This window comes from Podarcis liolepis (assembly GCF_965112155.1).
Source record: "Podarcis liolepis genome assembly, chromosome: 8".
Lineage (NCBI taxonomy): Eukaryota > Metazoa > Chordata > Lepidosauria > Squamata > Lacertidae > Podarcis > Podarcis liolepis.
This window is the reverse complement of record NC_139560.1, coordinates 837,159-864,705: the sequence shown is the minus strand read 5'-3', so window position 1 is coordinate 864,705 and position 27,547 is coordinate 837,159. Positions and strand designations below refer to the sequence as shown.

Below are 27,547 nucleotides of genomic sequence, written 5' to 3'. Positions count from 1 at the left end.
CCATGTCGACCTGCGGCAAGGAGTTCCTCCAGTGCCACCTGGACAAGGGCAACCGGGTGCTTGCCAGAGCCCGTCCCTGCATGCCCAACAAAGCGGCCAGCTGTGGATGGAAGGGGCTGCTCAGGCAAGCAGGGAAAAGGGGGGAGGCAGAGGGAGCTCCGTCCGGCCGTACCTCTTTGTGCTCAGCCTCCAGCCCCCCGTCCTTCTCCCTGGGGGCTTCCGGCAGGGGCAGGGGGAGGACGCTGCCCAGACAGGTCTCCACCAGCTCAGCCTTCTCAGCCTCGCTCAGAGGCGGCTCCAGGACCCTGCAGAGCAAGTTAAGGGGGCCTGGGAAAAACTCCTGAGCAGGGGCACCCCTAGGGGAAGGAAAGGGAAGAGCTCCACCCAAAGCATCGTTCATGTGTGGCTCTCAGATCTGGTGGGCTTAGTTCATTTTATGGAAGATGCGCTAGATAGGTTTGGAGGAGCATCAGTGGCCAAAGAGACCAGCTGGACGCCAGACAGCTCTTGGCTTCCTGGCAACCTCTCAGCAAACCCCTAAGTCTGAATCCCCCCCCCCCAAAAAACCTCAGCTGGGCACCCTGTGGCATCCCCGGCTGGTGTTTCCAGTTGTGCCTCAGATACAGGCTGGGGGGGAAGGATACACCAGGAACATGCAGGCCGTCATCGCCTTCTGGCGGATGGGAGTTCGCAGGGAGTCCAGAGGCTCCGCCTTGATAAAATCCTGCGGAAGAGAAAGCGTGAGAGGAGGGAGGCCGGGAGCCACAGCCCTTGGCCCCTCCCGGGATGACGCCCCCTCCCACACTGCAAGCCTCACGGGAGATGCAGAGGCACATTAAAAGGGCAGACAAGGCAGAGGGGAGATCTCCACTGTCTTTCAAAGCTGAGCAAAGGAGGAAGAGGGGTGGCCAAGGTTCACAGCCCAGCAGGTATACATCTAGGACCCCTCTGCAGATGGAGCAGGTGGCTCAGAGAAACTGGGTCCCAGGCAGGGAAGGGAAGGCACTCTGCACGGGCTCAGAGAACTCTGCAGCATGTCACGTTCTGCAAGAGCTGGCCCTATGGACCGTTCCTGGGGCCAAATCCCTCTCCCCCCATGGGCGTGCTCAGGGCTTGGGAGACGAGGCTAAACTGAGAGCCAAACGGGAGGGGCAGGTGAGGAGGACACAGGCCAGAAACGGCTGCAAGTCCCATCCATGGCAACATCCTCTCCTCACCATCATCTGTGAAACCAGCTCCGCCTTGCGGGAGAAGGTGAAGTCGCCCGACTGGGTGCTGTTGCAGATGGCCTGGCAGATGAGGCAGATGCTCCGGATGAGGCACAGCTTCAGCATCAGGTCCTGAGGGCAAAGATGCAGGGTGGCACTGAGGGCACCAGAGCCAGCCTCACAGCCCCCCTCTCTCTCGGAGGCGGGAGGGTCGACTGCCACCCACCCACATGGGTGAGAACTGCCCAGCCCAGGGCAGGCCCAGAGGGGCAGGCATGGTCAGGAGGGGAAGGCCAAGTGCAGGAGGAATGTGGGAGGGGCTGAGCACTCGCCTCCCCCGAAACATGGCCAGAATAGGGGGTGCTCCATCCCAAGGCCCTTCTCTGCGTGGCAGAGGAAAGCAAAGACACACCCCAGGAAAGAAAGCTCCAGGGGACCCGGGGTCAAAGGGGTCCGTGGCCAAACCTCCAGCTGCTCGGAAGCAAGTCTGGTTCTGCTGCCCTGGGCTCTTCGGCTCAGGAGTGCCCTCTGCCCCCATCCCACCCCCTGGCAGAGACCTCGCTGCCGGGGGCCTCAAGGCCAAACCCCGCCCCCCATGAGGGGAGGAGGACGTAGTGCCATCTGGGCTTCCAGGCCAGCATCTCAGAACACCCAGCGTGACCCCACCAGAGAGATTAGTGCAAAGGACAGACCGGAAGAAAAATGTTAGTGCGAGACTCCTTGCAATGGGCGGACACACCCAAACACACACACCCCTTTCCAGGGGCACTGGGGGCCTCAGCCTCACCTTGGGGGTGAGGGCACAGTTAGAAAGTGGGCAACTGCCTCAGCCCCTTTATGATGCCCTTTACATGGGGAGCTGCCTTATACTGGTCTATCACGCTCAGTATTGCCTACACTGGTCGGCAGCCATGGCTCTGCAGGGTTTCAAGCAAGCATCTCTCCCAACCATACCAGGAGATTCCAGGGGGATTGAGCCCTCTGCTTGCGAGGCAGATGCTCTCCTCACTGAGCTACACAGCCCTTCCCCTTTCTGTGGACCAGCTGCCCAAAGCCCTGCAAGGGGGCAGCAGCAGCAGCAGCAGCAGCAGCAGGCAAGAACTTGCCCAGAGCTTGCCCTAGGCAGACCAGGCCTGTGCTTCCAGGATCAGCTGGCAAACCAGGGACCAGTTCCTTTCTGACCAGAGGGGGGCTTGGGAAGGGGTGGGATTCGGGGACCCTCTTCTGTGCGGCAGGAGATTGCCATCAGCTTGCTCATCCTGGCCTTGACAGGACAGATAGGCACCAGTTGTGCCAGTTAAACTAATGGGAGCCACGGGGCAGGGAGCCTTGCCCCCCAGCCTTGCCCCCCAGCCTTCCTCCTAAGAGCTGACTAGAGAAGAGAGAGAGGCAGACCGAGAGGACAGAGCGAGTGCGAGCCAAGGGCCTGACACTGTACCTTGGTTTCTACTTTTATTCCCAGAACCTGGACAAAATAAAGGAGACACGCATTAACCCTCCAGGAGGCCAGGACTGAGAGGCCACTGAAGCTGCCCTCCTCCCGCCCCCCTGGTCACGCCTGACCCCAAGACCCCAGGCTCACCTTGGTGTTGAAGTAGAGGAAGATGTTGCGGAGGATGTCAGCATCGATCCGCGCCAAAACCAGCTCCTTGGGGGCGTGCTTGGCCACAAAGCCGTAGCACAGAATGAGGGTGCTCTTCACCTTCTCCACCTCGTTGTCACTACGATCCTGGAGGGGGAAGGGGGGAGAGTTACGGGTCGAGTCGGCTCTGGATCACTGATGGAAAGATTTCAAGCAGCAATTTATTACGTTTATATTTTATGATTGATGCTAATCTTGTCCAATTTATTTACATACATACTGTATTTTTCGCTCCATAAGACGCACTTTTTTCCTCCTAAAAAGTCAGGGGAAATGTCTGTGCATCTTAGGGAGCGAATGCACTGGGCGGCAGAGGGATCCCGCAGCTACCACTGCAGCCGCGAGCTGAGGGATGCCTCTGCAGCCGGAGCCATGGCTCCCGTCTGTCGCTTGCTGCGCAGCCAGCAGAGCAAGAGCCACTGCGCTGCGCTGCTCTCGCTCTTCTGGCTTCACAGAGAAGCGGGAGGAGGGATGGACAGGAGCAAGAAAAGTGAGAGCCGCTTACATGCTCTGCGCAGAATTTTTTCTTGCTTTCCCCCCTCTAAAAACTAGGTGCGTCTTATAGTGAGGTGCATCTTATGGAGCGAAAAATAGGGTTCTCTCTAGATATTCAGTTGTTATAAGACAATGATGCTTAGAATACATAAGCTCTCGCATAGATCCATCTGGGTATTGTACAAACACACAGATCCTCTAAAAAAGATAAACAGGACAGGCCATGAATCTCAAGTAACGGAACCAAACACTCTTCAAACACCTCAGAGAGTAACTTTTCGCCTGCTGCCCACATGAGGGAAAAGTGTGTCTTAGTGATGCTCATACCTTGAAGATACTGAACAGCCCTGCGGATTTTTTGAAGACGTCCGACTTCACGAACTCCTCCAGCTTGGCAAGGGTCTCATCCAGGTGACTGATGGCACACAGCCCCAGGCAGGAGGCAAGGCCCTGGAGGGAAGGGAGGAGACCCAGGCGTCAGGGGACAGCAGCAGGGCCAGCTGGAAGGCAAAGGAGACCAGGCAGGGGCCCCCCTTCCTTGCCCAGAGAGCCGCCCAGAGCCCTCCTTCTGCCCACCCCTTGGGGCAGGTGGGGCTGTTGGGGCAGCCATTCCAGACCCCTCACCTCTCGCTCGGCCTCCTCCTGATATCTGGCCGTTTCCAGGAGCTCCTGGAGTTGCTTCCGCACCAGATCCTTGTTTGGACAAGCAGCCAAGGCCGTCCCGATGCATTTGTAGAGGAAGTTCTGGTGCACAAGAAAAAAAGGGGGATGAGAGCCGCTGTAACGACTGCCCACCGGGCAGTGGCGTAGCATGGGTTGTCAGCACCCGGGGCAAGGCAAGTAATTTGCGCCCCCTAACCCGTGGATTTGCGCCCCCTAACCCTAACCCCCAGATGTTGCGCCCGGTGCAGCCGGCCCCCTGTGCACCCCCCACGCTACGCCACTACCACCGGGAACTGTTCAGAATTTGCCCCCCAGGACACAGCAGACCCCAAGGAGAGAGGGGGAGCTGGGCAGTCCCTGGCCTAAAGAGAGCGGCAACCCCACAGCCCCCTGGCAGGAATCACTCAGCCCAGGTCAAGAGCCAGGAGGTTGGATCCTGACCCTGCTCTCTCCTCGCCCCCTCCCCAAACAGCCCAGGCCACAGACCTTCTCCAGAGGAGACCCGTTGTAACTGCTCAGCTGCCTGCCCATTTCCAGGAGCAGCTGACTGGTCCAAGGTGTGTCCGAAATGGCCTCCAGGGTCTGTCGAAGGAACTGCGGGCAGAGGCATTGGCATGGAGGAAGAGCGTTAGCCCAAGGGCACGGCCAAGGATTTCGATAAAGTCCCCAGCAGAGAAGAAGGGCAGATCAAGTGGGTGGATTATGCCGAAAGTCACCGGGAGAATCAGAAATCAGGAAGACCAAAATTTTAATAAGGAATTTTATAATTTATCTTAAAAACCATTGTAAACAGTTAAAATCATCAGTAGGATTGGAATAACACTTATAGTTTCATGGTGTATTTTGGACACAATGGAGAGGTAAAAGATTTCGATTATCATAAAAGATGCAGGAAGAAATGATTAACAAGAGGACCCACAAAGGGGAGGAGGGAATAAGTCCAGGAGATCCTTTAGAATTATTTTTTAAAAATAAATTTATTCGGTTTTCAAATTAAAATTTTACAATCACAAACATGCAACATAAAAACAAGATTCCAATGAATCTCCTGGACTTCCCTCCTCTACTTCGTGGGTCCTGTTATTGATCATTTCCTCCTCCATCTTTTATAATAGTCCAAATGGTCTTTGGAGCCTTGTTTCTATGTTGTATGTTGGATATGTGACTGCAAAATTTTAATCTGAAAAACCAAATAAATAAATTCATTTAAAATAAATGAATAAATCAAGTATTTTGACCCCAGTTGCTGGAAACGGCAGGAGGGGAGAGAGTTGCTCTTGTGCCCGAATCCCGCTTGCGAGTTTCCCTTTGGGGCCCCTGTGAGACCAAGAGGCTGGACCAGGTGGGCCCCTTTTGGCCTGATCCAGCCGTTCAGAAGCTCCCTTGCCCTCCCCTCAGGCTCTGCAGGAACCAGAAGCACCACAGAGCCCGGGAGGGAAGCCAAGTGCGCCGGGAGAAGCTGCGCATGAAGCCCAGGGCTGCAGCCTCAGAACCACAGGCGGGTCTCATCTGAGCCCCCTAGACTGGGGGCGGGGCGGGGCGGGGAGGCACCCAGAAAGAAGAAGCGTTTGGATTTGATATCCCGCTTTATAACTCCCCTTCAGGAGTCTCAAAGCGGCTCACATTCTCCTTTCCCTTCCTCCCCCACAATAAACACTCTGTGAGGTGAGTGGGGCTGAGAGACTTGAAAGAAGTGTGACTGGCCCAAGGTCACTCAGCAGCTGCAGGTGGAGGAGCGGAGACGCGAACCCGGTTCACCAGATTACGAGTCCACCGCTCTTAACCACTACACCACAGCTGAGGAAGCATCAGATTGCACTGCTCAGGTGTGCAAGGAGCAGCAAGGTGGGCATGTCACTCTCCAGGAGGAAAAGGACCCCGTCACTGTCACAGAGCCAAGTTTAAGAGGCTGGAGTTGGGGGAGCGAGGGAGGGAGCGAGGCATCTGGACAGGGGCATCAGCAAACCTCCTGGCGAACCATCAAGAGTGATGCTCAGCTCTGTCTGTTTTTATCTGTGTACAATTTATCTGTAAATATTCCATATTCAGTAAACAGATAAAAACATTAGCAGGATTACTGCAATAACCTGCAAGTTTTATAACAGCATATATTTAAGGAAGATAATTAAATGTGCAAGTTAAATGAATTTGGATCTGCAAAAGATATTAAATAAATTTAAGGAACAGCAGAAAGAGGGGGGAGTCAAATTTTGGAATTTTAAATGGATTGTAAAACTAATGAAATGTGTAAATTTGCAAAGTGTGTATTTTTAAAGGATTGCTGCTCCGCTCCGAGGGGCCCCTCGCTCAGAGGAGGAGGGAGGTGCCTGGCTCACCTGGAGCAGCTGGTCTTCCCATTCCTTCTGAGACAGAGAAGCCTTCGTATTTGCTGGAAGACAGAGGAGAGGGGATTCGCACAACGATACCTGAGGACCCCCCAAGCTCAGTGCTCCGTCCCCTCCTGGCTGGGACTGGCTTCTCTTCACATCCAAGGGGGAGTCTTCCTCTCCCCCCCCCCAAGCTATGCAGTTCAGGCTCCTGACACGGAAATGGCAGGCGCAACACCTGCCATATTTCAACAACTGGCGCACCCCCAATAGAGCTGCTGTTTCTGCTTCTACCGCCACAGATTCCCTGGAAGGATCCTGTGGACACCAGAGCCTCAGGGGGCTGCTCTGCATTCGGGGCCAGGCTCATAGCTCCCACTATGTGTGGAGGTGCCCCCCCCCGGTCAAAAAGGGGGCGGCAGAAGAGTCAAGGGCTGGGGTCCCTTCCCAAGAGAGGCAGAGGTGCTCTGCGGCCACCTCCTCACCTTTACCTTCCAGGTGTTCCACCAACGCGGGGATCTGCGTGCCCCACAGCGGCCCCAGAGCCTTGTGGACGCTGAGGTGGAGCACGTTCAGGAGGCGAAGGACGGCGGCAGCACGGCCCTCCCCCACGTAAGGCTGGGAAGAGACGACCTGGGAGGAGAAGAGCAAGGGGGGTTGCAAGGGCGCCTTCCTGGAGCCACACGCCGGAGCCAGAGACAGAAAGCCCTTCCAAGTTGGGGAGGGGGAGCTTCCAGCACAGCCTTTGGCTGAGAGCAGCACCCGGGCTCTCCCTGGGGCAAGAGGGGGCTGGTCAGCGGGAGACAGCAAAGGACCACCTCTCAGGGGGGCTTCAGGTGTGATTCCTGCATGGCAGGACTTTGGACTAGACCTAGGAGTCTAAATCAGGGGTCGGCAACCTAAGGCCCATGGGCCACAAGCAGCCCACAGGGGTCGTTCAACCGGTGCATGTTGTTGTTGTTTAGTCGTATCCACCTCTTCGTGACCCCATGGACCAGAGCACTCCAGGCACTCCTGTCTTCCACTGCCTCCCACAGTTTGGTCAAACTCATGCTGGTAGCTTCAAGAACACTGTCCCACCATCTCGCCCTCTGTCATCCCCTTCTCCTTGTGCCCTCCATCTTTCCCAGCATCAGGGTCTTTCCCAGGGAGTCTTCTCTTCTCATGAGGTGGCCAAAGTCTTGGAGCCAAAAAACCAGTGCATGAGCTGCCCCCAAACCAAGCTGCCCGCTCAGCGAGTCCCCGTGTGCTGTGCTAAAGTGGCCCAACACAGCATGGGGACTCGCTTCTGTGGCATCATAAATTGCATCTGCGCAGATGCAGATGCTGAAAATCACTGTCGTGCGCACACATACACACACACACACACACAATCCTGCCCACAAAGGAATCTCTGCTGGAATGAACCGGCCCAGGCGAGGTAAACTGTGGGAGTGCAAATATCCAGAGTGTGGGGATGAGGTGGGATTGCTATGAGGAATTATAAAATATGGAGCAAGCCACTGTGTCAGCAATGAAAGCACTGCGTTGACTGGGTTTGATTCATTGACAATAATTTCTGATCACATCTCACAAGCCTTTCCACCTCTGGAATTTGCGTTCTCTACACCTGACAGGCACGTATAAGCATTCTAAACACAGGCCAGTTGCTTCACTGGGCATCCTCAGTATATAAAAACAGGTTAGTTTAATCTTTAGATATATCTTAAGGGCCAGGAAGAGAGTTCACAAGGAGAGGGCAAATACTGCCATCCTATTTATTCCTGTCTATGACCTCCGGGGTTTTGCTGAATGCATTCCTCCTTTTATTCCTATTTTATTTACTCTGAACTACATATGCGTGCTCAAGTAGGAAATAGTTTCTTTGTAGTTAACAGAATTTCTTCTGATCTGACTTTGTCCCACGTGGGGGTTTTGAAATGCTCAGAGGAAATCTGATTGGTTCTCACGAACACTGTGTAAAAAGTTCTTTTGTGAATAAAACGACCTGGGCCAAGGGGTGGACAGTTTATTATTGACACTTCCTCCCAAAGTCTTGCTGGTCAAGCCTCGTGTGTATTTTATTAATCAGAGTCCAATCCTTACTTGCTTTGGGAATGCTACAGTAAACCTTGCCGGCCCCTGGTCTAAATCCTGTCTTCACTAGAGATCCGGGCAGCTGCAAGGATCAGAGGACCCGGCCTGTGGAAAGGACAGCACCATGCAGTGCTTTGTGGGTGTCCCTGTGGGTGTCTGTCTGGCCACTGAGAGAGCAGGACGGTGAGAGGGATGGGCCCCCCTGGGCCTGATCCCGCAGGGATGCTCTTGGGCTTGCTGCAGGAAGCTGGGTGCCACCAGCCTTCCCTAGGCCAATCATGTTGGGCAGGAGCCCCCTTGCAGCTCAGGCGCCCCAGTGAGGAGCCCTCTAGGAGGAGAAACTGCCTGCAGAGAAGACTTACGCCACGTGCCTAACTGGAGGGCGGTTGGGCACAGGGAGAGAGCGCCTGGACTGGCGAGGGGAGAGCCGTTCTCCAGGGCACGGGGGCGTCTTTGCCGGGGTTGAACGCACCACCTGGTGTGGCTCCACAGGCGTTCTCACCCGTGGACCAGACTGGCTCCTCACACTTACCAGAAGCCTTGCCAGGAGAGCATGAGGGGTTGGAAGCATTGCTGCAAATAAAGAGGGGAATAAACAGTAAGGCAAGACCTCCTGTGTCCACGCACTGTGGGAGAAAGCAGGCGTGGGGGGCAGCAGCAGCATCTGCATTCTGCAAGGGGCAGAAGAGCAAAACCCCAAGGTCTCTGCCAGGCTCCTTGCAGGGAAGAGTTCAGGTCCCGGGGCCTGGCCTGCGCAGAAGCTTCAGGAATCAGAGCTGGTCTGCGCAGGACTCAAGCTGCCGCCCCCACCCCCATTAGGCACTCAGCAGCCCCCCCCCCCGAAAGGTAGTTTGCAGAAGAACAGCATTTACAACACCTGCCCAAATCAGGCAACATCTGCCTTCCGCTTGCGCAAGCTGACTTTATGAAAGCGGAGATTTCAGCAAAGAGCCAGCGCTCCCGGCAAGGGCGCACCCAGCCGGCCTTGGGGCAACGGGATACGAACCCCCGGCTTCGTAGAGGAGCTGGAAGTCGGGCTCATCCTTCTCTTGCCTCTGCGCAGCCAGGAAGATGAGGCTCTTGCAGAGCGGGGTCAGGGCGTTGCTCAAGTGGATGGGGATCACAAACTCCAGGAGGTACGGCCAGAGGACCTGCAAGGGAAGGGAGAAGCAGGCCTTGGCGAGGCAGAAGAGCAGGGGCTCCCTGGGCAGGCAGGCAAAGCCAGATGGTGCAGGAAGCTCCCCACCTCCCCAGCGCAGCCACTGCAGACTGATGAGCGCATGTCTCAAAATCTGGCCCCAGCCAGAGCATTCCAAGCAAGGCAGAAGCCGCTGGTGCAGCGTCCAGGGGCCCAGAGCAAGACCCACACGCAGCTCAGCGCCTGCTGATCTTCCCAGTCTCCAAACCGCTTTGGAAGCTCTCTGCGCTCCGTTTGGAGGCCCCCAAATCCCTGGGACACTTTCCAGGTCAGGCAACAGACTGTACCACACACACTGCAGGGAGCGCAGTTTGGTCATAGCTGCCCCGTGCAAGAGCACAGGATGGGACGGCCGCTCTGCAGCTGGTTTTAAAGAGGCCTCTGCGTGACCAGCCTTTGCTAGATGTTTGGCAGCACTTGGTGGAGCCCAGCAGAAATCCTTGATCGGCCACCCAGGAAGCAGCCACGTCAGGCCCTTTCCTTAGGGAGACTCACGTCGGCCATCCTGTCGACCGTGGTGCTGATGAGGAAAAGCGTGTTCACGCTGATGTCCCGGACGTGGCCGTCCGTCAAGTCCTCCGTTTCCAGGGAATGTCTCCGTGGGAGCTGGGGGGGCTGGACAGAATTAATGTTACATAGGTAAAGAGCCCAACCCCCCCCCAAAAAAAAACCCACTTCGCTTCTCACAAGGCCTTTGCAAAGTGAAGCCACCGTGGACACAGGAATGGCAGGTGGGTCCCACAAACCCTCACTGAGACCCTCGGCACCCCATCAGCCCACGTGGGAAGATTGGGGACCCACCCTGAGGCCTGTGGGGGCCTGGAATTCCCAGGGCCAGGTCAAGGAAACTGAACCGGAGAAACTGCCTTGGACCCGGAGGAGATACCCACAAATGGCTCCCAAGGTCAGCCCCCTGCTTGTTCCACAGATCTTGAGTTGTGGAGAGGCCTGGCCTTGAGGCTGCCTGCCTGGGCCCTGCTGCTCCTCTGCAAGAGCCTCACCTGGTCCATGGGGAGGGCACACTGGCGGACGAGGAACTCGATCAGGGCTTCTCCGCCTGGCTGCTCCAGGTACCCGTGGTGGGCCATGGCGCTGATCAGTTGCACCACGGCCCGCTTCACCTGCGGGAAAACATCCAGGGAGTTGCCAGCTGGGTGGGCTGCCCTTGGGACCCTCCCCCCTCCTCTTGCCCCCCCCCAGACTTCAAGGGAGGGGGCTGCACAGAACTGCCCTGCACACAGGTCTCCAGAGGAAAGTGTAGTGATCAGATGGGATTACTATGAGGAATTATAAAATATGCATCAAGTCATCGTGTCCGTGATGAAAACATTGCATTGACTGGGTTTGATTCATTGACAATAATTTCTGATCAAATCCCACAAGCCTCTGCACCTCTGGCCATTTTTCCTCTACTGCCCACTTCTCTACGCCTGACAGGCACGTATCAGCATTCTGAAACACAGGCCAGTTGCTTCCCCAGGCATCCTCAGTACATAAAGATAGTAGGTTACTTTGATGTAGTTTGTTAATCTTTAGATAGATCTTACGGGCCAGGAATACTACCCATCCTTCTTCTCATGTCTACTGCTTATTTATGACCTCCAGAGTATCCTAAAAGCATTCCTCCTTGCTCCCTATTTTATTTACTCTGGACTACTATGCATGCTCAAATTAGCTCTTTGTAGTTTTAACTTTAACTTTGTCCCCATGTGGGTTTTTTTGAAATGCTCAGAGGAAATCTGATTGGTTCTTACGAACACTGTGCAAAAAGTTCTTTTGTGACTAAAACGACCTGGGCCGGAGGGTGGACAGGAATTATTATTATGCGCACCCCTCCCAGAGTCTTGCTGGTCAAGCCTCCTGTGTATTCTATTAATCAGAGTCCAATCCTTCCTTGCTTTGGGAATGCTACAGAGAGCAGGGAGGGGGGCTCTTGCTGCCCTGGCAGTGCTCCCCCAGCCTTTCAAAACATCAGGTTGCACAATTCCGGCCTCCCTGGCCTGACTTTAACTGCAACCTTTCAGGGCAGCTGCCCTGAGTGGGATGATGAATTTCCTACATGAAAAACAGGTCTAGGCAGCAGCTCCAGGCCCCCTGCCCAGAAAGGGAGCCACGTTCAGCCCTGTCATGGATGAGGGGCTGGGCCTGGCCACGTCCTCTGCAAGATCCAGACTGTCGCCAGGGGCAGCAGCTGCACTGGGCTGGGCAAACTCCTGCCCCACAGGGCGCCTTAGGCAGGAGGAGCAACTCCCCCCCCCCCCCGCATCTCTAAGTGGAAACCACAGGCTGGGCACAGGGGACACCACTGTCCCCTCTGGCCCTCCGGCATAAAGGACAACCCAGAGGAACCTTGCAGAGCAGAGAGGGCTTGAGGGAGGCATAGAAATGCTTGCAAGAAGCTTCTGGTGAGCACTGAGCCCGGCTGGAAGTTAGCAGAGGAGACATTGAGGGGAGGAGAGCTGCCTCTTTCTGTCCGTCCGTCCGTCCCCCCCCACTCACCTTATTGCTGTTGTCCTGCAAGGGCAGCTTCATGGAAGAAAGGATGAAGGGCTTCTTAATCTCCATCTGAGAGGCTGGGCAGAAGAGGGACAAGCAGAAAGGGCCGTTTAGCCGACCAAAGCTCCACGCAGGCACAAGGCAGCCCTACGCCACCGCCGCCACACCTCCAGCCCTCCATGCTCCTTCGACCAGGGACCGCAGCATGGGACCCCCAACTGCCCCCCAACCCAGGGCTCTGAAGACTGCCACCCATGGAGGAAAGGAGTGTGGCTGAGGCCACGGAGGCTATTTGGGCAGTGCTGGCCGGCAGCCAGGCAACGCAGAGCTTCTCATGCAGAGACACCCAGCTGCTTCTCTGTCCCGGCCTCAGAGCAGGCTGTCCTAGCAAGAGCCCAGGAGCAGCCAGAGCCCACGGCCGTGAGCCTGGCTGAACCGAGGAGGGGGGTAATCTGCTGCACCCACAACACCCTCCCTTTGCAGTCCTGGCTTGCTCATTCTGAATTGGCCCAGCCCTGGCACCGCCTGCTGCGCGGCCCCCAAGCCTGCCTCTGGCGGGACCTCACACCTTTCTCTTTCAAAAAGGGACCAGGAAAGATTGCTGCAGAGTTGCACTTCCTGGCCCAGGCCTTTTCAGACAACCCAACAGAACGACCCCAAAGAGTCACAGCAAGGAGGACAAACGGGGTCTAGACCTGGGGGCAATTTGATGCTTAAGGGGGGCAATTCAAGAATGAGTTATGAACAGTAAATGGCCCTTTAGGCTTCCTTCATATGAACAGGAGTTCACTTTTTGAATAATAAGAATTATATGTCACAGGGGAAGGGGGGATCAGGGTTTTAGAGATGCTTAGGTGGGGCATGGCCCAAAAAAAGACTCAAAGGCGGCAAGAGGCAGCCAACTCAATGCTCACCCACCCTTGCCAAAACCGGGCGTGGGATGAGCCAAACTGCAGCCATGGGGACCCAAGTGCAGCAGTGTAAACAGAGCCTGCCCCTGAGGAAGTGCAGGGGGGCATCTGGCCACAGCTGCTCCTTCTCTGGGGAGCCTAGGAAAGGCAGCCCCCTCCCCTCCCCTCCCCTCTGTCACTCACAGGCACTGTTGATGATTTGACGTAGGATGGTGAGGGTTCCCACGCGCGTCCGCTCATTGCCCGACTCCAGCTTCGGAAGCAGAAATCCCAGTAAACGGTCCGGGAAGGAAGAGGCTGCAAGAGGGAAAAGTTGAGACCAGGATCGCCACCGTCGTGCGAGGAAGAGGAGTGGCCTCAGTACTGGATTGGTGACCATTTCTTAAGCTGGGCTACAGGCTGGATAAACTATGAGGAAGGGGGAGGCTTGCGTTTTCTTGCCGAGTTATTTTCCTGTTTAATTGTATGCTAGCTTGTTGTTCAAATGCATCTCTTTGTGCTGAAGGGGGGCGTTTATATTTCCCTACTAACAGTGGTAAAATGAGCTGTAGTCCTATCTTAAAGGAGCAGGCGGCTGATGAGGCCAGAAGGCGTCTTCAATGGTTTTATAGCAGGTCTCTTGCCGAGTCGTGCTTCCTTTGGGTGAGTGTCCCACATTGCAAACTCTTTGGGGGTATAGTTTTGGTGTTTCGAATTTGTTGTAAAATCAGGCAATTGCATTTCATCCAGCAGAGCTTTGCTGTTACTGAAGGCAAATGAGCATCATGGTCACAAATCCAATACGTTCAGGATTGGCACAGTCCGTAAGAAATCCGGTTGCAGCAGTATTCACTTAAACTTACAATAACTTATCATAAGTCTAAAACCTTAACCCCAAACATAATACTGTGCTCCCTCATCCACTGCCAGCTGTGGCCAGACAACCAGGGCAGCCTTCCAGGTGGACACACAAAGGGCTCCAAGCCAGGACCTGGAGTCACAGGGCAGCCTCCTCAGCCTTAGGCCAGGCCAGTCCCTGCACCAATCCAGGAGCCAGGGGGATCCTGTGCAGCAACAAAGGAGCCAAAATGGACACGTGTCACAAAACCATTTGATGACCGGGTCAGGCAGCGGGAGAGAAGGACTTAAGGATTTGTCGGCTGAATGTTATAAGCTGCCGTTCAAGTCAAAATGAAAGAAGATTCCAAGGCAGTGTAGAAAGAAATGCAAAGTTACAACTGCAGTGGACGCTCGGGTTGCAAACGTGATCCGTGTGGGGATGCACATTCGCAACCCCAGCGTTCACAACCCGCGTCTGCGCACGCCCAGGTTGCAATTCGGCGCTTCTGCGCATGCGTGACCGCCGAAACCTGGAAGTAACCCGTTCCGATACTTCCAGATTTCGGCAGTCCGTAACCTGAAAAAACAAAACCTGCAGCGGCTGTAACCCGAGGTAGGACTGTATGTTGTAACATAGTCAATACAACTAAGAGGAATAAAAGCATTCCACCAACTAAAGATACCATAATTCAAAAAGCCTGGGCAAATGAGGTCTTAAGTTGACACTGAAAATCCACTCACTCAAGGAGCCACCACAGAAAAGGCCCTTCCCTGCAGCACTGAGAAATGTGCTCCATTGCCTTCAACATGTTGTGGCTCTTTTCTGAACCTTTTCCAGCTGGGAACTTGAAGACCCCTCAGCTCAAAACACTGAAGCAGAAATCCCCCAGCACCCCCTTCTGAAAGGAGAGGAGCTAGAGTTTTGCTCCAGAGCTGATCCCACAAAACACCACGACCAAAAGCCAATGCGAGAGCCAAGAGAATCCACATGGGCCCCCTCCTCCCCCACCCGGACACGGGTTATCCATCAAAGCTGCTCCTGGGCCAAACCCTGGCTCAAAAGCTTAACTGAAACGAGACCCCGTTTCAGGCTGCCCCCAGACACTTCAGGCACCTCGTCCCAAAAGGGGGGATTGGAAAATGGGAGATAGTTGTTCTAATCTTTTGGGTCCAGTCAGGATTTTTTTTTTTTTTTAGACAAACGGTCTCACGACCGCCTCCTTCAACTGTACTGATGTGCTGGAACTGCAACAAGGCCCTCTGTGCTTTGTAAAAAGAGATAACGACAGGGATCTGAGGAAATACAGGCTTGCCAAAAGATTACTCAAGAGATATGGGGAGGTGGAGAGAGAAAGAGGAAGAGCTCTTGCACAACGGAAGTGTGAACTGGAGGGCAAAAAGAAAAGAAGTCGCACTTTGACAGTGGACAAACGTTGCCAGATGTCTGTGTCCCTGCCAGAAACAGCTCCTTGAAGAGCGATGGCTAGCGAGCCCTGTGATTTATGGCACTGCAGGAACCCCAAAGTGGGAAGGGAGCAAAACACAGCAGAACCAAAGGTGGCACAGCAGGACAGCCAACCTTTGCAACCCCGAGTGCCAAAAAGGAAGTTCTGAATTTCGTTCCAAGTCACACGCACATGGGCTCCTATTGCTCAACATGTCACACCCAGAATTTTCAACTCTGCACTGTCGCCAGGAACTGCGGCACCTGCAGCGGGCAATGCCCTCCTGCTCAAGGACTCGTGACGCAGGACACCCAGCCCGACATTTTTGACCCGGAGGACGGACACATCAGGTGCAGCACACAGCAGGGGCCCGTAAGGCACAGCTGGAAGGGGCATTCCTTCTCCCAGGGCCACAAGCCTTCCAGGCACACATTGCCCCCAAGCAGGCAGCGGCTGTGCAAGCTCTGCACGTTGCAGAACAGGAAGGAAAAAGCTCCTGCGTAACTGGAAGAGCAGAAGTCTGCTCCTCTCCAAGATTAGCAAAATTAAAAGCGGGACTTTGACTTACAACGGATGGAGTGCTTGCAAAAAGCAATGCAAGGTCCTGAAGTCCCACCGAAAGCCCTGCCCACCCTGCTCTCCCCTGCAAGCATTTCACCACACTCTGCCCAAATCAGGTTTGCAGCCTTGAGGACTAGTAAGATGGTTGCTTCTTTCCTTTTTCTTTTCTTTTTTCTAAAAAAAAGATTATCAGGAAACTCAGCCCCACAATCAGCAGCAGCCACAGCCAACTCACAGTGGTTATCCAGAGAGAGAGAGAGAGAGAGAGAGAGAGAGAGAGAGAGAGAGAGAGGAGAGAGAGGGAGGAGAGATCTCCCTGGGCTCTTACCAAGCACCGTGAAGCAGCGAAGGACCTCATTGTGATTCTTCAGCTGGACTGGCGTGGAGGAGTCCAGAGGGGAGCAGATCTGCTCGAGGGAGGAGAAAAGGCCAGTGAGGCAGGAACAGGGGGGCAGCCATTTCACTACATTTATTGTAGGGGTGCAGATATCCAGAGTGTGGGGGTCAGGTGGGATTACTATGAGGAATTATAAAATATGCATCAAGCCATTGTGTCTGCTATGAAAGCATGGCGTTGACTGGGTTTAATTCATTGACAATAATTTCTGATCAAATCCCACAAGCCTCTGCATTTCTGGCCATTTTCTCTGCCTGACAGGCACGTATAAGCATTCTGAAACACAGGCCAGTTGCTTCATCAGGCATCCTGGGTCATAAAGATGATAGTCAGCTTTCACATTTTTAGCAGTCATATGAACCCCTAGATATTTCACTTTCTTAACCAATATTAATCCTGTCTCCTTCTGAAACCTCTCTTTCTCAATCTCTGTTAAATTTTTCTCTAACACCTTAGTTTTCAACTTATTCAGCTTAAATCCCGCAACTTAACCAAATTCTTGAATTAATTGCAATACTCTTTTAGTACTGGATTCTGGCTCCTGTAATGTCAAAACCAAATCATCAGCAAAAGCTTTCAATTTATACTGTTTAAGCTCCGAGTTGTATACCTTTAACCAATTGGTCTTTTCTAATCATATTGAGCAAAACCTCCAGGACCGATATAAAAAGCAATGGCCTATAAAACGTTTATGACCTCAGGGTTTCCTAAAAGCATTCCTTCCTCTTTTATTTACTCTGGACTACATATGCATGCTCAGAGTAGTCTTTGTAGTTAACAGAATTGCTTCTGATCTGACTTTGTCCCACGTGGGTTTTTTTGAAATGCTCAGAGGAAATCTGATTGGGTCTTACGAACACTGTGTAAAAAGTTCTTTTGTGAATAAAACGACCTGGGCCGGAGGGTGGACAGGAATTATTATTATTGGCACCTCCTCCCAGAGTCTTGCTGGTCAAGCCTCCTGTGTGTATTCTGTTAATCAGAGTCTAATTCTTCCTTTGCTTTGGGAACGCCTCGATTTATTAATTAATTATTATTATTATTACTATTATTATTATTATTGCTCTCCAGCAGCAGCAAGCCAGTGCACCACCTGGGGCTGCTGGGAAGGGTGGTCCAAAGCGCTTGGAGGGCCCCTGCCTAGGCTGGAGAGTTTAAAGGGCTGTCGTCATGGTCCCCCGGCCCCCTTTCCCCACCTGGAGCTGCAGGGCGTTGAGCAGGGCTTCCAGCTGCGTGTCCAGCGTGCGGCTGCCGATGTTGACTGCTGCCTCGAGGATCTGGCACAAGCTCTGCTCGGAGGACACAGGGCAGGAGAGACACAGCGCAGCCCCAGGTTAGCAGCCCCACCCTCTGGGGAAGCAGCCCTTTCCCAGCCCCACACCCAGGTGAGGCCCCCCCCCCACACCTGCAGACCAAGGGGAGAATGGCTCCCCTGTCTTGGCAGGACTGCCCAGCCCGCAAACCAGACGGGACGCTTGGCAGCTTGGCCTCTGCCTCTCACAGTCTTGGCGGTGCTCAGGGAAGGCAAGGGCTGAAGCCTAAAGGACCGGCGAGCTTTGGCAGCAAAGCCCAAGGACAGAGGCCCACAACCCCCCGTCCTCTCTCCCTGGCACCCTTCTCCCTGCCTACCTTGGACACATAGTAGGCCTCTGCTGGCTTCCTGTAGAGAGTCAGGATCCCCGGGATGAGGCGAGGGAGCTGCTCCTCCAGCTTCTCACTGGGCAGCAGGTGGCTCATGGGGCCAAGCGCCTCCACAACAGCCAGTCGAAGCTGCAAAGAGGGGCGGGGGGGGGGGTCCACGGGCCTTCTATTTATTTATTTATTTAATTTTTATTGCATTTTCAATTTTATCATAATCACAGTTTCCATACATAATTCAATAAATTCAAACATTGCTCTGTCCGAGCATGGACCTCCTCCCGCCCCTCTCTCTGACTTCCGTACATATTTTTGCTTTGTTCTTAGCATTTCCATAACCACCTTCTTACCTTCTCTCTTATTTTTGTATTTCCACTCATTAAATGTAAATCAGTCCCTTATATTCCCATTACAAAACATTTCAATTCAAAGCCACAAACGTTTTCAGGTGTTTAGAATGTTCTTTCAAATAAATAAATAAATAAGTAAATAAATAAATATTATTTGTACCCCACCCATCTGGCTGGGTTTCCCCAGCCACTCTGGGCGGCTTCCACAGAGACCAAAAATACACTAATATGTCATACATTAAAAACTTCCCTGAACAGGGCTGCCTTAAGATGTCTTCTGAACGTCAGGTAGTTGTTTATGCCTTTGACATCTGGTGGGAGGGCGTTCCACAGGGCGGGTGCCACTACCGAGAAGGCCCTCTGCCTGCTTCCCTGTAACCTCACTTCTCGCAATGAGGGAACGCCAGAAGGCCCTCGGCACTGGACCTCATAGCATTGCTCCCAAACAAGCCACCCCAGCAAAGAGAACCAGGTTTATTTGAGATCCTGATAATTTCAAAAGCTCTCCCTTCCCATGCCCTATTCCTCCTACTCCACAGTCCCTGGGTCTTCCAGACCCAGCTGAAAGACTTCCTCCTCCTGCCCAAATGGCTCCCCAGCTCCTGCCATGGCTGCCATCTTGTTTGCTCCTTATCCTGTACTCTAAAGGGGCTGTATCTCACCCTGGAAGGGTGATTTACTCTGCAGGACATACAGAGCAAGTTGCGTGTGCAAGGGAGAGACTGGGAGCCAGCTGACGTCAGCCGCCTCCAGCGTCATCTATGGAAACGCGGGTCTATAAACGAAAGCGACAGCGACACACCGGCCCTCGTGGGTGGAGGAGTCACAGGGCCAAAAAGGAGAGCCCAGCGGCAGAGATTTGTCCGGAGCAGCAGGCAGGGGGGAGGGAAAGGCTCTCCTCCCCCAGGGACCCCTGACCCCCAGCTCAACCTCTCGCCCCACCTTTGTTTCCCGGGTCTGCAGCCAGTTGTTGAAAAGGACTTCGTAAGCGCTGAAGATGTCGTTGGAGAAGGTGTCTCGCCTCACCGTGGGGTCCGGCGCCTGGTCCAGATTCGCCATGTACTCCTGGATGCTCTCGCTGAAGTTCTGCAAAGCTACGGGACAGATTTCATGCCAGCTGTGGCTCCACACTGCCCCACCCAAGTTGTCCCTCAGCACATCTGGACGGCTTTAAAACAGGAATTCGTTCGGCCATGAGATGCCTCCGGGATCAGAAGCAGCAGTCCCTGGGGCACCCAAGTGAGGGAAGGGGGTTGTGGAGCTCTTGTTCTGCTTGCAGGGTTCCCATAGTGGCCCCTTGGCTGGGCCCTGGGGGGCACAGCCCACCCCCTCTTAGCTTGATCCAGCAAGGCTCTTATGATGCTCAAAACTATCAGCTGCCCTTTAGTTTCCCTGAGAGACAGAGCACAGCAGCCTTATCAAGAGCTAGGCCCCTTGCCTGCAAGTTCAACATGCACAGCACCCGCCCCCTGCAGGCCCCACCCTCAAGACTCTTTGTTTGAGGGGTGGGCAGGAGACCCTTCGCCCTCCTCGGAATCACCCAGACCAGAAAGACCCCCTTGCGACTAGTCACCTTGCGTAGGATCCGTTTGATGTGAAGGCCGGGCTCAGGAATCCTGGACCTCAGCAGAAAGAAAAGCTTCTCCAGAAATTGTCCTGAGCACAGCCTCCCCACCCAACATATTCTACAGAGGTTTGGGGCTTCTCTGCACCTCCCCTTTCCTCAACTCTTTCCAGGCACAGCCTGCGCTTCAAAGCTCCGTGTCCGGGCACCTTTTGGGGGCTCTGGAGATTTCCCTGCAGAAGCCTGCTCTTTAAAGCTCAATCGGAGCAAATGGCAATCTGGGAAAAACCTGATGTTTGCTCTGATTGGGCACTAAAGAGCACTAAATATCTACCCTCAGACACAGCGCTTTAGAAGTTGGACCCATACCTGGAAAGAGCAGGGCAAAAGCTAAGTGTGGATAATTTTTAACACAAAATCAAACATACAAAATGTACAGTGGTACCTCGCAAGACGAATGCCTTGCAAGACAAAAAACTCACTAGACGAAAGGGTTTTTTGTTTTTTGAGCTGCTTCGCAAGACGATTTTCCCTATGGGCTTGCTTCGCAAGACAGAAACGTCTTGCAAGTTTGTTTCCTTTTTCTTAAAACCCTTAATACAGTTGCGACGTGACTTCGAGGAGCAACTCATAGAACGCGGTGTGGTAGCCTTTTTTGAGGTTTTTAAAGACTTTGGTGATTTTTGAAGCTTTTCCAAAACTTTCCTGACACCGTGCTTCGCAAGACGAAAAAAATCGCAAGACGACAAAACTCGCGGAACGAATTAATTTCGTCTTGCGAGGCACCACTGTACATGTAAAGAAGATCAGTGAGAATTAATACCACAATAAACAGGCTAAGCACTCAAAGCTGGAAATCTGACTTTTAAGAAGCCAGTCATGGGTATGGTTAATGGGTGCAAATGTTCTTCTCACGATGCGTTCAAGCAGGGATTGGCAACCTAAGGCCCAGGGGCCGGAAGCAGCCCACAGAGGCTGTTTAACCGGCCCAAGAGCCGCCCCCGAACTGAGCTGCGAGTCCCCACATGCTACACTAAACTGGCGCAGCACACCGCGGGGACTGTCTTCCGCGACTCCAGAAATTGCTTCTGCGCCAGCACAATTTCCGGCATCTGGGCATGCGCAGCAATGATTTCTGGCATCACGCTGCACCGACCCGGCCCACGGAGGATCTCTGCGGGAGTGATCCGGCCCATGCCCGCTAAGCCTTGCCAACCCCTGCATTCAAAGGTCAAAACATTAAGAGGGGGAGAGGACAAACATTTCCCCCCAACTTCAATTAGTGATTTTAAAGACGAGAGAGAGTCCAACAGTGTTTAGTAGTAAATGCAGTCCCACCAACACATTCTCTGACAGTTTTGCACTAATCAGAAGACAGAGACGCACAGGCAAGCGTGTTCTTGGGCAACAGCCATGGCTTTGGGATGAGCCCAATGTGGCCATCGCAGTCCAGAGCATGAAGAACGCCACTAAATCAGCCGGAGAAATCGGAGCCACAATGCCTTTCCTACCTGATGGAACGCGGGGCCTATTTATCCCACTTCCTGTCCAAGAATCCTAAATAAAATAACATTTGGCTCCTGGGCATTCAGTGACTTGACCCACAGCCCTCCAGGGACAAATGTAAGCCGTGCCCTGTTAATAGGGACACAGGCAAGAAATCTGCAAGAGAAGGACCAGGAGCAGAGTTTGGTTTGCAGGAGGCAGAGGCAAGGAGCTTTCTGGGTTTGATGCCAACATCAGGCATGGCTGGCCAGAGTGCCGCCATATTCATCGTTAGCAAGAAGCCTCACTCATTAACTTTGGAATGGCTGGGGACTGAGTGCCATTTAACGCCACAGCTAATGTGGGGCATTTAGAAGATGCCATTCTTCTTCAGGATAAATGCTCTTCACGGAGAGAAGGAGAACACACACCACTTGAGCATATTCCAATGTTTGGCCTGAGATCCCCTTCTGCCCAAGCGCTGAGCACATGCAGCCCTGCCTGATCCCCTTCCACAAGGGCACCTACGAGCCACAGCTCCTGCCTGAGCCACCAGAGAGCAGGGGGGGAACCCTGACCGCCTTACCGTAGCAGAAGACGGTCCTCATGTTGTCCTGCTTGGCCATCCCCAGCATGGGCAGCATGGTCCCCAGAATGGAGTTCAGGAACGGCACCATCCCAAACACTGGCAGGGAGGAGGAGAGGGAGGGAAGCTGGATGAAACCAAGTCCTTTGGGGAACTCGAACTCAGAGCGTCAGCCTGGATAACCTATGGGGAGCTGGTGGTGGTGCAGAGGGGAGCCCCCACACCTGGTCTGTGGCCCCAGAGGACACCTGTGGTCTCCTAGCCACACCGTGGTTCCAGACCACCCATTCATGTCCTGGCCCCTCTCCTCTCCAGGGGGAGAGAACTGCTAGGGATTTGGGGGGAGGAGAGAACCACTGACCGTTGGTCATGGAGAGGTTGGCGAACGTCTGCACAATGAAGTAATGGGGCACGATGCCAGGCTGGAACTTGGTCAGCACCTCCTCCATCACCTTGTTGATGAAGCGCCTGCCAACCGCCACCAGGACATTGCTGGCCGCCTGCTGCCACTCAAAGATGATCTCCTGGAGCAAACGGGAAGAAGAGGCCTCGCTGCAACATGGGCCTGCCCACCTCAGGCCCAGGCGCCCCATGGGGCAGGCAGGAGGACCAGGGAGCACCCACAGGCGGGTCTGTCGTGGCTCAAAGGCAGCCAGAGGTCATTTTCACTTTGTGGCTTAGGGCCCTCGTATTTACGGGACCGCCTCTCCTGGTTTGCCCCACAGAGGACCTTAAGGTCCATGAAGAACTATAGCTTAGAGGTCCCGGGCCCTAAGGAAGTCAGACTATCCTCCCCCAGGGCCTTCTCAGTGATGGCTCCGACCTGCTGGAATGCTCTGTCCCAGGAGACCAGGGCCCTGCAGGATTTAACCTCCTTCCGCAGGGCTTGTAAGACAGAGCTATTCTGCCTGGCTTTCAATTTGAACTTAGCCTGATCTTTTATTCCCCTTCCTTCCCTCCTCCTTCCCTCCTCCTCCCCTTATATGATTACCCGCTCTGGGATCCCACAGCTAATTCTCCACTGGCCCAAATAGGACTAATTTAGCCAGCTAGCCCTGGTGATCATCAGAATTTTCCCCCTAAATTGATTTTTGAATTTTGAACGTTTTATACTGTATTTTATGCTGTTTTTGTTGCATCAATTAAGTGTTTTAAATTTGTTGTTAGCCACCCTGAGCCTGGTTTTCTGAACCGGAAAGGGAGGGGTATAAATAAAAATTTATAATTATTATTATTTGCCAAGAGCAAGAGGAGAAATCCCAGGTCCTCAGAAGATGGGGGTCTGCGTGCCCAGAGCAGCTTGCAGGTATCTCAGCAATCTGGGAAAAGCCCCCTCCAACCAGGACCCCAAGCGCAGCAGCGCTCCCTGTACCTTCGACTTGGTCATCTCGCTGGAGGCCAAGAAGATGACGATCTTGGCTGTGCTCTTGTCCAGCTGGGCCAGGTTGCTCCTCACCACTGCCTCCATGGCCCTCAGGATGATGATGCGGTGCGGGTAAGCCAGCTGGAAAGGGGGCAGGAGGAGACGGGGGTCAGGGGCTGCCCAGAACAGCCCTGCACTCCAGGCCAAAAATCCAAGGTCACTTGTGCACCCCCCCCCCTCAATATGGGGCACAATCCACCAGGAGGCTGTTGAATGGTTTCTTTAACTATTAAGGTTCATTACTGTTTCGCAAGATGTGTATTTCTTTACAGGCCAGAGCAAATAAGAGGACCTAGTTTTACAGCTGTGAAGCCGGTGCTGTTAAGTTATGTTAATTAAGCTGTTGGGCATAGTATATAAAGAGCAGCACCTAGCTCTCTCAGTTCCCTGGAGGATGGGTCGCACTTATTGATATAATGTGATTTAGTGCAAAAGGAGTTTTTGTTTTTGTTATTAAAACCTAACAAAAGTTATTTTGCGTTTCTTGACTGTGTGGTCTCCCCAGCCACGCCTTCTGCAGCACAACTGATCTGCAAATAACCAACAGAGGTTCCCTGGCACCAGAATCCCAATTCTAAAGGCGAGTTTCCTAGCACTTAAAGCAGCAGCAAAAATAAAAACAAAAAACCCCAGATGTCTTCAATATTGGGTGGGGAAGGAGGCAAAGCTTTCAGCAGTTAGCAGGGCTCATTTTCACCTCAATCCCTCCTGCTCTCTCTCCCCCTCAGCCCAAAGAGCATTCAGCCTCCCTCTCCTGCTTCCATGTGCCAAGAGGCTCTCTCCATCTCTCCATGCGCCACAGGCATCGCAGGGGCCCCATCCAACTTCACGATTCTGTGCCATTCGGCCAGAGCCAACCAAGCAGCCAGGCCTGCCCTGCCTCACCTTGTCGTGCTGCCGCAGGTACTCCTCGCAGGCGTTCAAGATCTCCTCCGGCTCCGCTCCTCCCAGGTAGCACAGAGCGCTAAATATTTGCTCGTGGACCAGAGGGTCTTTATCTGTTGTGGCATCCATCAGGGTCATGGCCAGCCCTGAAGAGGAGACAGAAGGAAGCGAAGGCTGGAGAGGAGGGTCCACAAACATTTCCATTACAGCATCCCCCCCCCCCAGCCATCCATGGGTTGCGACAGACACCCTCCTCCGAGGTCAGTACTCCTGCCAGGCTCATTCCATGGGCCCTGCCTATGGCCACACCTCCAGGAGTCCTGTTGGTGCTGGAGGGAGAAAGGTTGTTTTCTGCTGCTCCAGAGAAGCGGACACGGAGCAATGGATCCAAACTACAAGAAAGAAGATTCCACCTAAACATTAGGAAGAACTTCCTGACAGTAAGAGCTGTTCGACAGTGGAATTTGCTGCCCAGGAGTGTGGTGGAGTCTCCTTCTTTGGAGGTCTTTAAGCAGAGGCTTGACAACCATATGTCAGGAGTGCTCTGATGGTGTTTCCTGCTTGGCAGGGGGTTGGACTCGATGGCCCTTGGGGTCTCTTCCAACTCTATGAGTCTATGCTGTTGTGCCAGGAGCAACTATCTTGGCTCCTTCCTTCCTTCTTTCCTCTCAGGGAGCAAGAGGCCTCTGCACCACTGACGGAGCTCCCCAACTGCGGGCTTCCACCTGGATTTGTGCAAATGTGGCCTCTTTGTTAGCACGGCACTCCCAAACCCAACCCTCGTCTCTTGCACACAGCTCTCAGGTTTGGGAGGGCAACATCTGCCCCCTAGGATTCCTTGCAGGATTAGGAAAAGGACATAGGAGTAAAAAATAAATAAATGCATGGAGGCCCAATGGAAAGATCCAGAATTGTGTTTTTTTTATGAATACAGAAAGTGGTCAAGGTCAACTGGGAGCAGGCCAGGCTGCAGCAGACAAACTGCCGAGCTGCCTGAGTCTCGGACTCCCAAGCTGCAGAACGAGGCGAGGAGCAAAGGGGAACGGCTTTGGCCTGGTCTTGGAGGCTTCACTCCATCTTCCCAAGCAACGCTGCCCTGTCACAGGGCACAGAGACCCGGCTAAGCACCCGGGACCACCCTGCTTGAGACGCCACCGTCCTAGCTAGGTGCTCATTTGCCTGACTTAAGAGCGCCATAGAAAATATTCCATTCTTCCACCAGGCACTCGGAGCACCCAGAATTCGCCACCACCTCCTCTTGTCAGCCCTTGGGGTCCTCTCACCATCAGCCTCGCCAGCTCCCACCCAGCTCTTCTGCTGCCTGAGAGTTTGCGGAAGAAAGTACACGAAGGGAAACCCAGAGCACACACGGCTGGACTCCTCTGCTCTTCGAACAGCCTGCCAGGGCCAGGCCAATGTCAAAGAGCCCTTTGGCTCCAGGCACAGACCACTCCGAGGGCCACTCAAGAGGACGCAGAGAGCTCTCCACAAGCCTCCTTGGCCTCACAAGAGGACCATGACGGCAGCAGCCCTCCAGGAGAGTCCCTGGGCAGTGAGGCAACTGCCAAGCCGCTTAGTATTCTCTGCGCTGCCTCCTAATCAACAGACGAGGAACACGATGGGATGCTGGTAAGAGGAGCATTCCTGCTCCCTGGGAGAAGGGTGAGAGGCGCCGGGTATTGGAGAGGACGGTGATGATTAATTTTCTTCTCATTTCTATACCGTACAGATTTTAAAGAAAAAAGATCGCAGAGCGGTTTACCAGACCTTAAAACATCAAATAAAACAATCCAGACTAAACGGGGGCTGAGATGATGCTGGTGTCTGCACTGGCAGAGCATGGCCAAATCCTGCATGGAGACGATGGGGCAAATCACCCCTTGAAGCCCACTGGCTCTTACAGCACAGGGGCAGGGAACCTTCAGTGGCTCTCTGGAGAGCCCCGGGCTCCAACTCCACCAGCCACAGCAGGAGAAGAGTCAGGGATGGTGGGAGTTGTGATCCTGTTGTGGCCTCTGAACAGGAATCCAAGCAAGTGGAATGGGGCTGCCCTTGTGGGCTGCCCCCTTGGGAGCATCTGGCGGGCACTGCGAGACTAGGAAGGCATGCCTAGAGGGACCTTTTGTCTGACCCGGAGGGCGATGGCGTGCTGCACAGAAGATGAAATTAGCTGCATGATTATTCATTGCTAAAGGTCGGGGGGGGAGCTAAGAGGCTCAGCCAGGAGCAGGAAGCCCCCTGTGTGCTCTGCAAAGGCGGCACATCTTGGCTGCAGCGCAGGAAAGGCTGAACAAAGCAAACCCCTTTCGGAGCTACGTGGCAAACATCCATGGCCACTTATCCCGTGAGCCACGGCAGACATGGAGGGGTCCGCCATGGAACGCCACTGGAAGTCTGTCACAGAATGTGGCATCTTTCGGAACCAAACTACATTAAAAGGCTCTCTGTGACCATGCAAGTACAAGGCCTTCCATCTTCTCACACAAACTCTGGCCACCTTCAGCCTAAACTGGCTTAAGACAGAATGCAGCAAAAACAGGGGGAAATGTGGTACTTCCGTCCGTCTGGTCATTCTACCAAAAGTCAAATCCACATGCAAGAATGATCTGTCTGCCTCCACCCCCTGCCAAAGAGACACAGGTCCCTTTCAAAGGGCATTTTGACTCTTAAGGTGGCCCAGAGGCATCCGACCTTGCAATGGAGAGCCCCGAGGGAGTGCCTAACCCTGGCAAGTCCGGCAGCTGCTTTCAAGCCTCCAGCCGTCTTCCACAATGACCAGGAGGCCGAATCCTGCTTCCCCACCAGCTTCAGGAATATTGTTGTGCAGAAGAAGCTCTTCTGCATGAATCTGCCACGTTCTCTAGTCTATTCCCAAGTAGAAAATGCAAAGGCCGACGCCTGCTGCATGCGGAATAAGGGTTCCCTGACTTGGTGCCGGCTCTACAGCGATCTCAACGCATATTTGCTCTGCATTAACGGGGAAGACAAGCGCACAGGCAGGCAGGCTGGCCAGACAGTATTATGAAACGCGAATCATTCTGCTAGCCAGGTCAATTTATTTTCTGTCATATTTTACTCCCTCTCTCGGCTGCTGGCTCCCTCTCCTCTACTGCTAAAAAGTACTGAAGGGGCAAGAATGCTTGGGGGGGGGGCATTCTGCACCAGCAGCCCAGATGGGCAGCATTCTGCAATGCATAAGCAAGAGAAATCTCATGCAGCTGTAAAATTTGCCTATGTGTCTAAAGGGGGGGGGCAAGTCAGGAATCCCGCACCCCTGAGACGCCATCCTTGCAGGAGTCCCAAAGTTAATTAGCCGACTTATTGAAGCCATTAACTTCAATGAGGCTACATTAAAAAGCTTCCCTTTGCAATCGCAGA

The 27,547-nt window shown here is 53.7% G+C and overlaps 1 protein-coding gene across 13 annotated transcripts in view; it reads right to left on the bottom strand.

The window, feature by feature from the left end:
- The window catches only part of MROH1 (maestro heat like repeat family member 1), a 52,324-nt gene that overhangs the window by 14,895 nt on the left and 9,882 nt on the right, over nucleotides 1–27,547 (bottom strand). For 5 of the 13 annotated variants that reach the window (XM_083516487.1, XM_083516494.1, XM_083516493.1 and 2 more), the window contains exons 3-26: nucleotides 24,170–24,315; nucleotides 23,234–23,365; nucleotides 22,223–22,385; nucleotides 21,862–21,960; nucleotides 19,169–19,320; nucleotides 17,868–18,008; nucleotides 17,435–17,527; nucleotides 16,170–16,248; nucleotides 13,200–13,313; nucleotides 12,109–12,182; nucleotides 10,611–10,730; nucleotides 10,105–10,224; nucleotides 9,418–9,562; nucleotides 8,944–8,984; nucleotides 6,821–6,968; nucleotides 6,345–6,397; nucleotides 4,495–4,602; nucleotides 3,970–4,089; nucleotides 3,673–3,795; nucleotides 2,791–2,937; nucleotides 2,647–2,673; nucleotides 1,218–1,340; nucleotides 645–724; nucleotides 173–305 (exon numbers count right to left, since the gene is read on the bottom strand). In XM_083516487.1, the coding sequence (XP_083372613.1) occupies nucleotides 173–305; nucleotides 645–724; nucleotides 1,218–1,340; nucleotides 2,647–2,673; nucleotides 2,791–2,937; nucleotides 3,673–3,795; nucleotides 3,970–4,089; nucleotides 4,495–4,602; nucleotides 6,345–6,397; nucleotides 6,821–6,968; nucleotides 8,944–8,984; nucleotides 9,418–9,562; nucleotides 10,105–10,224; nucleotides 10,611–10,730; nucleotides 12,109–12,182; nucleotides 13,200–13,313; nucleotides 16,170–16,248; nucleotides 17,435–17,527; nucleotides 17,868–18,008; nucleotides 19,169–19,320; nucleotides 21,862–21,960; nucleotides 22,223–22,385; nucleotides 23,234–23,365; nucleotides 24,170–24,315 (2,681 nt within the window). The remainder of the gene's footprint in view (nucleotides 1–172; nucleotides 306–644; nucleotides 725–1,217; nucleotides 1,341–2,646; nucleotides 2,674–2,790; nucleotides 2,938–3,672; nucleotides 3,796–3,969; nucleotides 4,090–4,494; nucleotides 4,603–6,344; nucleotides 6,398–6,820; nucleotides 6,969–8,943; nucleotides 8,985–9,417; nucleotides 9,563–10,104; nucleotides 10,225–10,610; nucleotides 10,731–12,108; nucleotides 12,183–13,199; nucleotides 13,314–16,169; nucleotides 16,249–17,434; nucleotides 17,528–17,867; nucleotides 18,009–19,168; nucleotides 19,321–21,861; nucleotides 21,961–22,222; nucleotides 22,386–23,233; nucleotides 23,366–24,169; nucleotides 24,316–27,547) is intronic. The other 8 variants (XM_083516496.1, XM_083516499.1, XM_083516498.1 and 5 more) reach the window with 3 other exon arrangements.